Below are 12,797 nucleotides of genomic sequence, written 5' to 3' on the forward strand. Positions count from 1 at the left end.
ATTCTCACGCCCTCTTGTAACCCCAGGTGAATCCTCTCTGCCAAGGGAGGTGTGTGCCCTTCCCATCTTTTAAACCTGCTTCTGCAGACATATTTTGATGCATAGAAAGTGTGAAATGTTTGGAGGGGGGCCGGGTTGCACCCCTTGCTGTACGGCATGCTGTTTTGTTCAAGAGCATATTTTGGGATCCGTCCATGTTGATGTACATAGACATGGTGAGTTCCATTTAGCACCATTTCCAGTTCCCCATTCGTGGTCATTTAGGCGGCTGCTAATTTTTGCTTGGGAAACCACGCTGCGAGGCAGAGACAGCTTGCCCTCCTTGTGGCTGACCGAGTCCTTCAGCCCTTTGCCCCTCTCCTGGTTTTCTGTCCATCTTCTTGCCATGTGGGGAAGGGTTCGCAGGAGCACTTCTATTGTGCAAAATGCTCTGCTTCGGATTTTACAGAAAGCCGAGACACTGCCCCAGCCTGCTTTTCTTGGGGGCCCTTATAATTCTAGACCTCCTAGCCCATCAGGCCATCACACCCAGAGCTCCTCCTCCAGCCGGTGGTCTCTGCAGGGCTGATGTGGGGAGGGGGCAGGGAGGAGGGTGTTAGGGAGACACAGGGCCACTTGCGAGCCTCCTGCCTTGCTTTGCTCACCATTTTCACCAAGGTGGAATTTGGGTGCCTCAGATGGACAGCACAGAGCCCTTTGGAGCCAGGAGGCCCCGGCCCAGCATGCTCTCTGCTGCTCCTAGGGTGGTGGTGGGTGGTGCATTTGGAGGGTGAAATGGGCTAGAGACGCATTCTACAGAGTCAGGGCTCAGAGAGGCACACTGACTTCCCCAAGGCCACACATTAACGGGTGACAGGGCCAAGACTGCCGCAAAGCCAGGCATGCTACAATCACTTATTCCTTAGTTTCTTCATTCATTCATTCAATAAATGTCGGCTGGCACCAAGACATGCCCTGCACAGTTCTGGGCCATCAGGTTTAACCCTCAACAACCCCCTGCCAAGGGAGACAGGGCCATCTCCATTTTACAAGTGAGAAAATGGGGGCTTGGAGAATGAAGTGGCACCCCACAGCCACACGGCCAGGCAGAGCTGGAGCATCCGTTGAGCTCCGAGTCTCACACTCTCTCCACTCCCAGAGGGACCAACTGGCCGAGGATAGCACTTGGCAGATACCCTGAGTACTCTGTGCATTGATCGCCCTCCCTGGTGCTCACGTCCCTGCAGAGGACACAGCGGACGTGAGTGAGCAGGCAGGTGGCTCCAGAAGTGGCCGTCTGTCCTCTGGGGGCTGGGACCATCAGGAGGTGGCATGGGGCTGAGAAACGCAAGACGGCCAGTGAGGTCTGGGGCCAGAGCACCCGGGAGAGAGGACGGGGAGGGCCTGAGATCCTGTGGGGTGCAGGCTTGGGTGACGAGGAAGAGAATAGGCAGCGTGGCTGGAGCACGGTGTGTTCACTGGCGGGGGCGGGGTTGTGAAGGGTCGTAGGACATGAGGCTGGACAAGTGGGCAGGAGACGACAGCCCCTGCCCCCAGAGCCACTGAGAACCAACCAGACCCACACATCCCCAGACCTCTGTTCTCTTTCCTCTCCAGCATCTGCTTCTGAGTTGTGGTCTCCTGACCTGTCCTCGTTCCAGGGCTCCATGGGATCCCTTTGGGGAGCGCCCCACCTGCCTCAGGACCCCCTGACCAGTGCCACGGGCAGACTTTGCCCTCTTCAGGGCCAGGAACGAGCTAATTATTCCATCAGAGTTCACATGCATCTCCAACTTTCTCGGCTTCATGCCTCCAGGCCTCTGCAAATGCTGTTCCTCCTACCTGGAACACCCTTCCTCCACCCTCTCCCTCCAGTGAACTCTGAGGTCATCTTCCCTGTACCTCCCTGCCCAGCAAGCACAGGCCCAGAGGCAGTGGTCCATGCATGTCCCCAGGACTCACGGGGCCACTGTCCCACCTCCAGAGCTCTGCTCAAGCCCTTCCTCCTCCTTCTGCAAATCCCTTCATCCTCCTCTCTACCCACCAAGCCCCACCCCAGGTGCCACCTCCTCCAGGAAGTCTTCTCTGATCCTCCCACCCAGCGCTCCAGCCCTCTCGCTTCGCCCGATGGCTCCACTGAGACAGCGGGCTGTGCTCCTGGACCCCAGCTGACAAGTGTTGGGAACCCACCTGCCCCCCTAGCAGGGATGTTTTCACTTTTCCTGGCTGGCTGAGGGCAGGGACTGCCTGGTTGCAGCTTGGTGTTCAATTCAACCCAATCCCATTAAATCGCATGAGCCACTCAGCTCCTCCTTGAGCTGGTGAGGACGAGGCCCCTGAGCTGTGCCTCTTCCTTGCTGTTTGCTGGCCCAGGGCAGGTGGCCTCATGCGAGCCCAGGAATGATGGCCAGCGATGGCTCTGGCTTCTTTAAGAACATGTCTCTGAGAGGGTGAGGATGACGATTGCAGCGCCAGCCCCCCACCCTGTCACAGGGATGTACCTGTTCCAGGTGTGCAGGCAGAGCTCACCAAACGGCGGTGGGCCTCCCACTAGAACTCCTGGGCCCCCGAGCAGGCAAATGATGCGGCGGCAGCCAGAGCAGGTGGGACACGCCAGGTGCTCCCTGGACCCAGGGCCATTGAGAGAGCCCTGTGTGCATCGAGCCCTCTACTTTGATGGTGCACTCTAACCCCGACGATGATGCCCCAGGTAGGGAGACGAGACCCTAGGAGGAGAGCAGGGCTCAGGAGGCAATGGGCCAGGTCTCTCTTGAGACAGGACCTGAGCCTAGGCCCAAGGCCTCAGGCCCAGCACTCGTCCCTGACCTCCAGAGTGCCCCCAGGTGCCAGGCCCTGTGTGGGCCGAGGGCGTAGAACAGGCCAGACCTGGCCCTGGCCCCAGAGAGACCCGGACAGATGGCCGCATGGCCTGGGGAGGAAAGGGCTGGTGCCATCTCTGCTGCAGAGACGGAGCACGTGGCCGGGCCAGCTGCCTAGGAGGAGCCCTGGACGGGGGAGCTGAGGGGCCTCATTGCCTGAGGGGCCCCAGCCACCGGCAGCTGGCAAACAGGCGACACTGAAGGGACCCACGTGCCCTTGTCCCCACAAATCACAACAGCCCGACGCGACACTCCTGTCAGGCGTGGAGGCCGCAGGGTCCTGACCCCGCTAGGGAGGCGCAGGCAGGGGGTTTCGGGCCCGTATACCCCCAGGGGGCTAGGTGGGCCCTTCCCGGCTCTGCCAAGTGACCCTGGGCAAGCCCTGGTCCTCACCTAACACCCCAAACCCCCTGACTTTGAGTGCACCCCGATGATACTCACCTGGTATCTGCTGCTGCCCTAGGCTGTGTGTGTCCCAAACCGTGGAGTGCTGAGCTGCTCACGCAGGGGGCAGACTGGAAGCAGCCCCCACCAGCGACTCGGGAATTGGGGTACAAATACCCCAGCTCTCCTACTCCTTGGGGACAATGCTGAGGTTTGGGTTTTCACCAGTCCCTGAGGTTGCCCTAAAGACACTGGTGCCAGCTGCCCACTCTGGTGGCCGGCTCAGTTGCGGCCCTTGAACAGCTACTTCTCTTCCCACGACCCCTGCGCTCCCCCACCGGTGTCCCCTCCACCTGCCAAACCAGCCGCTGGTGCTCCACTTCCGGCCTGGGGGTTTGGCCCCCTCCTCGCTGAGGTGAGAGCTTCCCCAGGAGGCTCCTGCAGTCCCTCTGGGTCCCGGGCTCCAGGGGAGTCTCGGGCATCTGGCCACACAGGGGAGGGCGGCTCTGGGCAGACCTCTGTCAGGAAGCCAGCCTGCGAGGACAGAGGCCCCTCTGGTGGCTTTGTGCAGATTTGGAGGAGGTGCCCCTTAGCCTGTGTCAGTCCCCCTCGCTCCCTCAGGTGGGCACAGTGTGGGAAACAGCTCACACACCCCTCCTGGCAGCTGCACCCACCCATCCCTCACTCCTTCCCCTCCGTCCTCCTCCGTCCCCCTGTCCTCCTCCATCCTCTCTGTCCTGTCCTCCACCCCCCTCCATCCCCTCTGTCCCCTCCGTCCCCCTGGGTGAGTCAGCACCATGCCCTGCAGCTCGGGTGGCTGTGTGGGAGCCTCAGACGCCACTGGCCTCGCCCTGCCCCATCCTGGCTCCCTGGGCCCCCATGCTCCCTCCCGGAGCTCCCGGGTGGAAGCCACATCACGGCCTTATAGCCGGGCCCAGCGTCCTGCTCCGTGAGCCGTGCTTGTTGGACAGAAGCCCCTGGCCAGGATCGGGTGGAAGGTGGGCTCTGTAGGCCTGCCCGGCGGGGAGAGGCTGTGGAATGGGAGGGAATGGAAGGGGTGGATGCAAGGATGCCGGGGCACCTCCCCCCTCACCGGGGTGGGCAGCAGGGGCTGGGGGCAGGACGTGGCTGCCACTGCCTCAGCGGGGGTCTGCGTCCAGCCAGGGAATCCAGACCTCTTTGATGCACATTGCTGCTCCTGACAGTTTAAGCAGGTGAGTGTGGAACGCGAGGGAGAGCGAGGGTCCCGGGGCCTCGGGGGGAGAGAGAGGCCGGGAGGGTAGAGCCGTCCTGGGGGCTCAGGGTGACTCTGGACCAAAGTGTGTGAGCTTGAGTCTGCTACGGAGAGGCCAGGAGCCAGGCTGCAGGCAGACAGGAAGGGGGTGGGGGCAGGAGGTGACCTGGGAACCCTGAAGGGGTCATGGGGGCAGGCCCTGGGGGGTTTATGAGCACAGGTCCCTGGGGGGTTATGGGGGCAGGGCCCTAGGGAGTGGCCTGAGTGGTGGGATTGAGACTTGAGTGGGTGCTATACGGACAGACAGACACTGGCCCAACCCTGCTGCCCCTGCCAGGCATGCACATCATGGGGGTGTTTTTGTTGGGCTCTGCAGTGGCCCTGACCACACTGGACAAGTGGACACACGGACGCTGGTGGGCCGGCTGGGGGTGAGCCTTTATTGGAGAGCTTGTCGCAGAAACACAGAAACACATGGGCTGGGGTGCCCGGGGCCCAGGTGGGTGGGAGAGTGCTGGGCAGCTCGGGGGCCCAGAAGAGCTGGCAGAGGACGGATGTCGGCCGCCTCAGGCCAGGTCCCCAGGGCAGGCGGCCCCTCCTGGTGCCGTCCGTCCCGCCTGGGCTGCCACAAGCACTTCTGGCCTCGGAGAAAGGAACTGGCCCTCAGGGGCCTCCAGGGCCAAGGCGCAGGGGTGGGGCTGCCCAGGCCAGGTGGGCTCCACCCTCAGGCTGGCCTTTCCTTCCTAGTGCCCCAGGGCCGGCCCCTCACCTGGGGTGAGAGCAGACAGGGCTGGGCTGTGCCCCGGGCCAGGGGAATGGGTGCAGGGACCCCGGACCTGGGCTGGGTGGTTGTGCCCACCAGGGTTGGCCAGGGGCTCCGGCAGAGGGGCAGGGGGCAGTGAGGGGTGGGGCTGGGGCTGCATGTCTGGGGGCTCTTCTGCAGCCCAGGAAAGCAGCTGCAGGAGAAAGGGGCAGAGAGGGCTGGGCTGGGCTGGGGTGGCTGGAGGAGTCTGGCTGCTGCAGAGGCCATGGCCCACCCACAGCAGGGTGGGGGACAGTCTGGGTCCCCACTCCAGTCACCCTTGGGGCCCCTCCGGAACGGACCTGGACATGGGGATGGGCAGGCCCAGGCCTCAGGCCTGCACCTCCTGGGCGCGCAGGTGTACGCTGGGCAGACAGAACCAAGAGGGTGGCAGCTCCTTGCTGGCACTGTCCTCGTGGAACCTGATGTGCAGGAAGAAGTCGCCGGCGTAGAGGAAGAGGAGGGCCCCAAGGCAGGTCGACTCACCTGCTGGCTGCACCTGTGAGAAGGGAAGAGAGAGGAGGGACCAGGCGTCACCATGGACCCTAGACATGGCCCTGGAGCCCAGGGGACCCAGGGAGCCTGCCTCCACCCAGGCCCGCTGCAGACTCCCCACTGAGCTGCCTGGACGAGTCTCTGGTCCTCTCTGAGCCTCGGGCTCTTTGTCTTTGAAAGGAGCTGATCGTATTTACCTCCCTGGACAGTTTGGGGGTTCAGTGAGCCCAGGTCTCTAGGGTGGGGTGAAGACAGTCCGGTCAATGAGGGGCTGGAAGGTGACCGTGAAGAAGGGTGGGGAGCAGGGAGGGGATGATGGGGCCCGGCTGCCCGCACGCACTGCCTGCAGGTAGAAGGTGCTGGAGCCCACGAAGGAGACGGCGTTGTGCAGGTCGTCGTTGTGCACGCCGTTCTGGTGGTCCTGGAAGGGCACCACGGTGAGCGCGAAGGGCCCCACACAGCGTGGGCTCCGGTTGGTCAGCCGCACCTCCAGGCGCACAGGGTCGCCCACCCGGCAGGCCGTGGCCGCCTGGCATTCGCACAGCTGGCCGTCCACCAGCACATCTGCAGGGCAACAGGAGTGCTCAGAGCTGGGCCGCCACCGTGCCCGCCTCGCCGTACCCTGGCCATGCGGCTGCTCACGCCCTCTCCGTGCCCGGCCCCCAGCAGCCCCTGTCTGGGCCTCTGCCCACCTGCTGCTTCCTTCCCAGGGTGCCATGGTGCAGGTGTAAACGAGGGGGCAACACAGGTGGGTGCCCCGGAAGACAGGCCTGCTGCTGCCCACTGCCTCACCAGTCCCGGGCCCTCTGGGGCAGTCACAGGGCATAGGGAGGAGGAGGCCATGGCTGGACAAGACCCAGGGAGCCTGGGAGCAGGGGAAGGAGGGGAGCAGAGGCGTGGGGAGGTATGGGGGAGATGGGGGGCCATGGCTCAGAAGGGGCCATCCCCACTCAGTGTGCTCCCTCCCCAGGGCACACAGCCCACAGCACCAGGCCCGCGGGGTGGCTGGGGTGGGCTGGGGCCCTCCGTGGGGCACTGTGGGGGACACCAGCAGGGACTTGAGAAGGAGCCTCCAGGAACCCAGTCTGGAGGCGGGGGGCAAGGCCCACAAGTGGCCAGAGTGGAAGGTGCCCCCCGGGGTTGGGGAAGGCCCCAGAGCACAGAGAAGCAGGTGGGGAGGGACCCTAAGTGGGTCCCAGGGGATCAGTGGGAGGGAGGGACACATGCAGCGGTGGAGGAGGAAGGCAGAGTGGGGCCCCGAGCCCGCCAGGTGGGGGACAGGAGACCCCAGAGCAGGGGGCTGGGGTGGGGAGGGGTCCTGGTAGGAGGGGCCCTGGTGGGGTTTCTTTCCTCCTAAAGAAATCAATGCCAGGTGGGTGATGAGGCCGCCATGCCCTGGGCCTGCTGAACTGGAGCAGACCCCTGGTTAGGGGCAGGGGCAGCAGGGCCGGGGGTCTAAGCAGCTGCTCCCAGGGCTTTGCAGGCACAGAGCTGGAGGCAGGTGGGGTGGCAAGGCCAGGTGGAGGCCCTCATGTACACTTGCACCTACTCAGCAGAAAGTCCTATACGCAAAGCCAGGGCTGGGGAGTGTGTGAGGGAGGCAGGGAGGCTGAGGAGGCAGGAGAAACTGCAGGAAGGAGAAGGGGGGGAGGGAGGGACCCCAGCACCCTGCAGCTCTGAACACAGCAGGTGGGAGCGGGGAAGTCCATTCCGCCAGGAAGACTTTTCCCTGCTCAAGCTCCTACCCCCATATTTTGTTTCTTTAAAATTATAAGCCTCTATAAACATTCTAAAATTTTCTAGAAAAAAAAATAAAATTCTCTCAGAATGCCAACCCCTTCTCCCCACCCCACCCCCCCAACAACCAATCTTGACAGTTCAGGGAATATTTCCTTCCTGTCTTTTTTCTGTTTATTTATTAACACAGATCTTGTGGCTTTTACACAACTTTTGCTCTGACAGAGGATGCAAGCCTGCCCCGGGCTGTGGTTTCGTGAGAACAGTTTTTAAAGAGGATTCCACTAGAGGAAGGAGCTATAATTTGCTCACCCCACCGTGTTTAGGGTGTGTCCCCTCTTTTAGTGCATTAATAACTCTAATGGACACATATTTGCATTGAGCTTTGAATTTCAGGTCTATGTTCCCAGAGACTGTCTCAGAGATGGAATATCTGGGATGAGGGTAAAGCCATTTCTAAGAGTGGCTGGTTCAAGCCTGGACTGCCCCACAGGAAGGCCAGATGAGGGACCGGCCCCTCTCCAGCTGTCTCCCCTTGCTGGAGCCTGCGGTCAAGGGGGACAAGCCCCGATGGGGTTGAGAAGGCTCCTAGTCCAGTGACAGAGAAAGACAGAGAAGCCGAGAGTGTGACCATGTTGGGTTACTACCACAGCGACTCCCACGGGGGTCTGTGGCTCCCGGCCCAGGGGCCCTCAACCCCACGCAGGCCTGGGGATGGCAGCATGGTGGGCTGCCTGCGGGAAAGGACTGCTGTCTGTTTTTGAACATATGCTTTAAAGGCTATAATTTGCCCTCAAGATGCAACTTTTGTTGCATCCTGTACTCTTTGATGCACAGTGACCCATGACTGAGCCTGGCCAGGCTGGGATAAATGGGGGTGGGGGCCCAAGTCCCTGCCCACTGGCCTCTCCGCAGCACCATAAGCTCTTCCAGCAGGGCCTCAGGCACACAAGCACGGGGCTCTTCTCTCTTGCTGCTGGGTTTGCTGAGCGAAGGAGCTAGAACTGGAGGAGCCTGTGCTTGGCCATTCCCAGGGGGGAACCTTCACCTCCTGAGCCTCAGTTTCCCCTTCTGTGAAATGGACACAGCATCGCAGAGTTGTGAAGGGATTCCAGCTGCCTCAAGGGCCACACGTGGGGCAGAGATGAGAGTTCTAGTTCTAGAAACTCCTCTCTGGAGGGTCTCAGGGTGGGACTACCCTGCCCTACGTGAGGGGCTTGGATGGAGTCCCACTGCTGGCAGGAGAGCCGGTCACGTCACAGGCTGATGGGGCCCAGAGGGGTGCTGTACCTAGGCCTGCACGGAAGGTGCCGTGAGCCATCCATCCCTCCAGAATCAAATGGAGGAAGATGGAGGGAGCAGATGTCGGAGCGTCTGGTTCCATTAAGGGAAAGAGATGATTATGTGCACATCGGTGGAGGGTGGCTGGCTCAGAACAGCTTGGCTCTCCTTTTTTTTTTTCTTTTGCAGAGGACCTGTGCACTGCCCGGGTGGCGGAGGACTGGCCCATCAGTCCATTTGCACCAGTGGGAGCCGGTGCCCCCTTGAAGCGCTCACCCCACATGCCCTCCCACCACCCGCAATTTCCCTGGGAACACAGCTCCCAGTGGGAATCTTTCCTTTCCACCTTCTCTCCAGAGAGGGGCTTGTGGCCCCAAGACCAGGCCGGGCTCGTGCTGGGCAGGCCAGGCTGCCATCACGGCTCCACCCCTGCCTGTTTACCCTGAGAGGCCCTTCACCCTCTGAGTCTCCTTTCCTTCACCTATAAAGCTGGCCGAGGGATACTGACCATGCCAGGCCTGGGTGGGGGGTGGGAACCAGGCAGAAGCGGAGGGACCCAGCCCCCACCACTAAGGGCTCCCACACTGTGGGCGCTTTCCCAACCTCTGACCTCCCCCCCTTCTTGCCTGCCTCCCCAAGAGTGAATGCTCTGGAAGGGCAGAGCCCACACCTCCTGCTCCCTAGGGTGTCCCCAGTCCTAGGGGACCATCTGTCTGGCCTGAGCACTGACTGTCCTGCATGCTGGGAACCCTCCGCTGCAGGCAGGGAGGCCCGGGCACCTTCCCCCCACCCCCACCCCGGGCCTGGCACAGTCGCCACCTGCCCAAGTCACCAGCTCCTGTGCCCAACAGGCGCCCAGTGCCGTGCCCCCTCTGCTGCTTCCAGGATCCGGTGGAAGGCACCAAACCACCCACAGCACAGCAGGGCACGGCCTAGGAGAGCAGAGACCTCTTATTCTCTGGGAAGACGCAGCCGTCTGCCTTTCAAAGGTTGCCACCTGGGCTCTCCAGGCCCCACGGGCTGCTGTTTAGGAAACAGGGTGAGAAGGAACCTGAATACAGTACAAGTAGTAACATCGGCGACGATAATACTTAGTAGTACTGCAGCTGCCCCCTGCTGCAGTAAGGATCTGACCCCACCAGCCCCCCTAAGCGTCAGCCCCTGGCTCTGGACTTCAGCCACCTGTCCTCCCCTGGGAGAATCAGAAAGGAGCCCCATTTCCTGCAGGGCAAGCCCTCACACGGAAGCCCAGTGCAGAAAGACTGTGTGGAAGCCAGGACCAGGCCAGAGAAGCCCGGCTCTTATGCTCAATTCATAAAACAGTAGCCTCCACTTTTACTGGAAAAGAGCTCGGGAAGAAACAGCCCTGAAGACATTTCTCTGACAAGCTGTCTTGCCCCAGTTTCTAGAGCACAACTGATGAACAAGAACCACAAGTTGGGAGGTGGAGGCTGCGGGGAGCTGGGCCAGCAGGGACTTCCCAGCGTCTCCTGTCTGCTCCAGGCCAGTCCTGCGATCTCCAGAAGGAGGAGGTGGGTGCAGAGGCCCCAGCCTCACGTGGGGGCAAGGCCAGCACTGGGCCAGGCCCTGCCTGCCAGCCGGGGCGGCTCAGCTCAACCCAGTGGGCCCAGGGAGGCGGGACGCCAGTGTGCACTGTGGCGGGGCTGGAGTGTACGTGGGCAGGGCCAGTGTGTGTGTGTGGGGGGCCGGTCTGCAGGGGCGGGGCCAGATGTGCAGGGGGGGGGCAAAATGTGCAGGGGCGGGGCCACAGCTGGGGGTGGGGGCAGGCACTGGAACCTCAGCCTCCAGGTGCCCGGGGACTGGGACGGGGGTGCTGTAGAGACGGCGCCCAGCCCTGCGATGGTTGCACCTGTCCCTGGAAGACTTCTGGAAACCTCTGCCTACTTTCCCGACAGGGAGGGTGGCACCGTAGACAGATGCCACCTTCTAGTCCCTGGGCCCTGTGAATAGGGGCCTCGAGGTGGGGCCACAACACTGGCAGGGAGGGAGGCAGGAGAGAGAGAGAGTGAAAAGGGGGGGCAAGGATGGAAGTCCTGCTGGCTTTGAAGATCGGGGAAGGGGCTGGAGGCTCAGGAGGACCCCACCACCAGAGAAGGAAGGGAAGTGGATTCCCCCCAGAGCCTGCAGAAGGAACCTGGTCCTGCAGACCACTCCAGAATTCTGCTCTCCGGAGCTGTAAGAGAAGGGAGTTGGGTTGTGTTAGCAGCTCAGTCTGTGGGGATCTATTACAGCAGCCACGGGAAACAAGTACAGGCAGGTCTGGGCAGGCCGGTGGGGTCTGGGCAGCCCTGGGACCATTGCCCCCCACAGAGGGGTGGGCAGGGCCTGGCTGGAGGCCCACGGGACACAATCCATCTAAGGAGCTGAGCGGTCTGGGGCAGGAGCTTTGGCTCCCTGAGAAGCGGTTCACTGTTTGGAAAGGTTGTCTGAGAGCTTCGCGTCCCCTATGGAAAGCACCAGGTGGAGTCTGGGGCTTCAGGAATGTCAGTCTCTGCCCGTGCCCCACTGCACATCTCTGGAACCCTACCCAGCTAAGGTTTACCCTGCATTTTCTCGAGCACCCAGGGCTGCCAGGCTCAGATGAAGGGCCTCACCAGCCCACAGACAGCTCACAGGTCCAGGAGGACCCCACATGGGGACCAGGGCTGGGGGGCAGTTGCAGGACGACATTGTGCCCAAGTGCTTGGGGCCTCAGGGAGGCCATGGACCGGCCGGGCCCCTCGGGTGGGCTGCCCACCTGAGGCCCACCTGATGCCTCTGCTGGCACCTCATGGTTTGAGGTCAAAAGTTGAAAGTTCCCTTTTGGCCATCTTTTGACCTCAAACCCTTTCTCTCGGGTTTTCCCACACACACCCGGCATCTAGGGGTCAGCTCGTGACCTCTCCACCTCTCCACCAAAATCTGCCCTTCGGGATGTGGGTCAGCCTGGCCGTGCCCCTCGCTCCACCCACCGCCCCACCCTAGCCCCGGCCGACACCTCCCCTGCGAAGACAGCCCCGCCTCCTAAGCCCAGGGTCTCCCGGCGCCCACACTCCCCTGCACACAGCCAGAGTGCTCGTGCAAAAGTGTGGGACATTGTGTCACTTCCTTGCCCAACCCCCTCCCCAGTGGCCTCTTTCACACTTGGATTCAAAGGGAGGCTCAAACCCCAACCCCGACGCTGGCCTCCGCAGCCTGCCAGGCCCTGGACCCCGTCTCCTGCCATCCCCACCCCCATCGCTGAGGCCGCTGACCCCCGCCCCGCCCTGCGCCCTAACTGCACGGCTCCCCCAGCTCCCCAGCACCGGGCCTGCCCCCCGAGAGCTCTGTGCACGGGCTGCTTTCGTTGTCCTGTTTCGACTGCTCAGAGAGGCCCCCGATGACACGGCCTAGAGAGCCACCGTGTCCCTGAATATGTTCTCGTAGCCCTCAACGTCTCATCTGCAAAGGCCTTGTGTATCCCGAGCTTAATTATTAACGTCCGTGCCCCTCTCGGAAGCGCCAGGGACACTGGACCGGCCGCCTGGCTCGCTGTGGCGTCCCCGGCGCCGAGGAGGTGGCGCCCGCCGGGTCTCGTGGGTGTCGCGAGGATGAGTGAGCAGCTCCGGCTCCGGGGCCCTGCCCGCCCTCGTCCGTGGAGACACGGCCTCCCCTCTCGGGCCCAGGCCCGGACTGCGCCATCGGGGGGAACACTCGCGAAGCCCGGGAAGCGCGTGACGAGGGAGCCGGCGCGGAGCAGTCTCCTCTCCAGCCTGCCGCCCCGCTCCCCTCCCGCCTTCAGTACCAGCCGGGGTCACGGACTGGACTCTGCGGGGCCCAGAATTCCTCCTGAAAACCCCACCACACTCATGCTACCGCACGACGACAGGCTCTGCAGAAACGCGCTATGAACAGCAGCCGAAAGGGACAGGCGGCCACCCGCGCTGCTGGCCGAGAAAAAGGGAAGCCGGCGGGGCCAGCCCGAGCATGGCCGTCGGAGGACACGGGGAGGGGGTGTCCATGCGGT

The 12,797-nt window shown here is 62.6% G+C and overlaps 1 protein-coding gene across 1 annotated transcript in view; it reads right to left on the minus strand.

Moving 5' to 3' along the window:
* Positions 1–4,895: 4,895 nt before the first annotated feature.
* TRAPPC9 (trafficking protein particle complex 9) overlaps positions 4,896–12,797 on the minus strand; it is a 743,379-nt gene continuing 735,477 nt past the window's right edge. The window contains exons 23-24 of the mRNA XM_037803518.1: positions 6,114–6,337; positions 4,896–5,777 (exon numbers count right to left, since the gene is read on the minus strand). Coding sequence (XP_037659446.1) covers positions 5,610–5,777; positions 6,114–6,337 — 392 coding nt within the window. The 3' untranslated portion in view covers positions 4,896–5,609. The remainder of the gene's footprint in view (positions 5,778–6,113; positions 6,338–12,797) is intronic.

Source organism: Choloepus didactylus, chromosome 14 (assembly GCF_015220235.1).
Source record: "Choloepus didactylus isolate mChoDid1 chromosome 14, mChoDid1.pri, whole genome shotgun sequence".
Taxonomy (NCBI): Eukaryota; Metazoa; Chordata; class Mammalia; order Pilosa; family Megalonychidae; genus Choloepus; species Choloepus didactylus.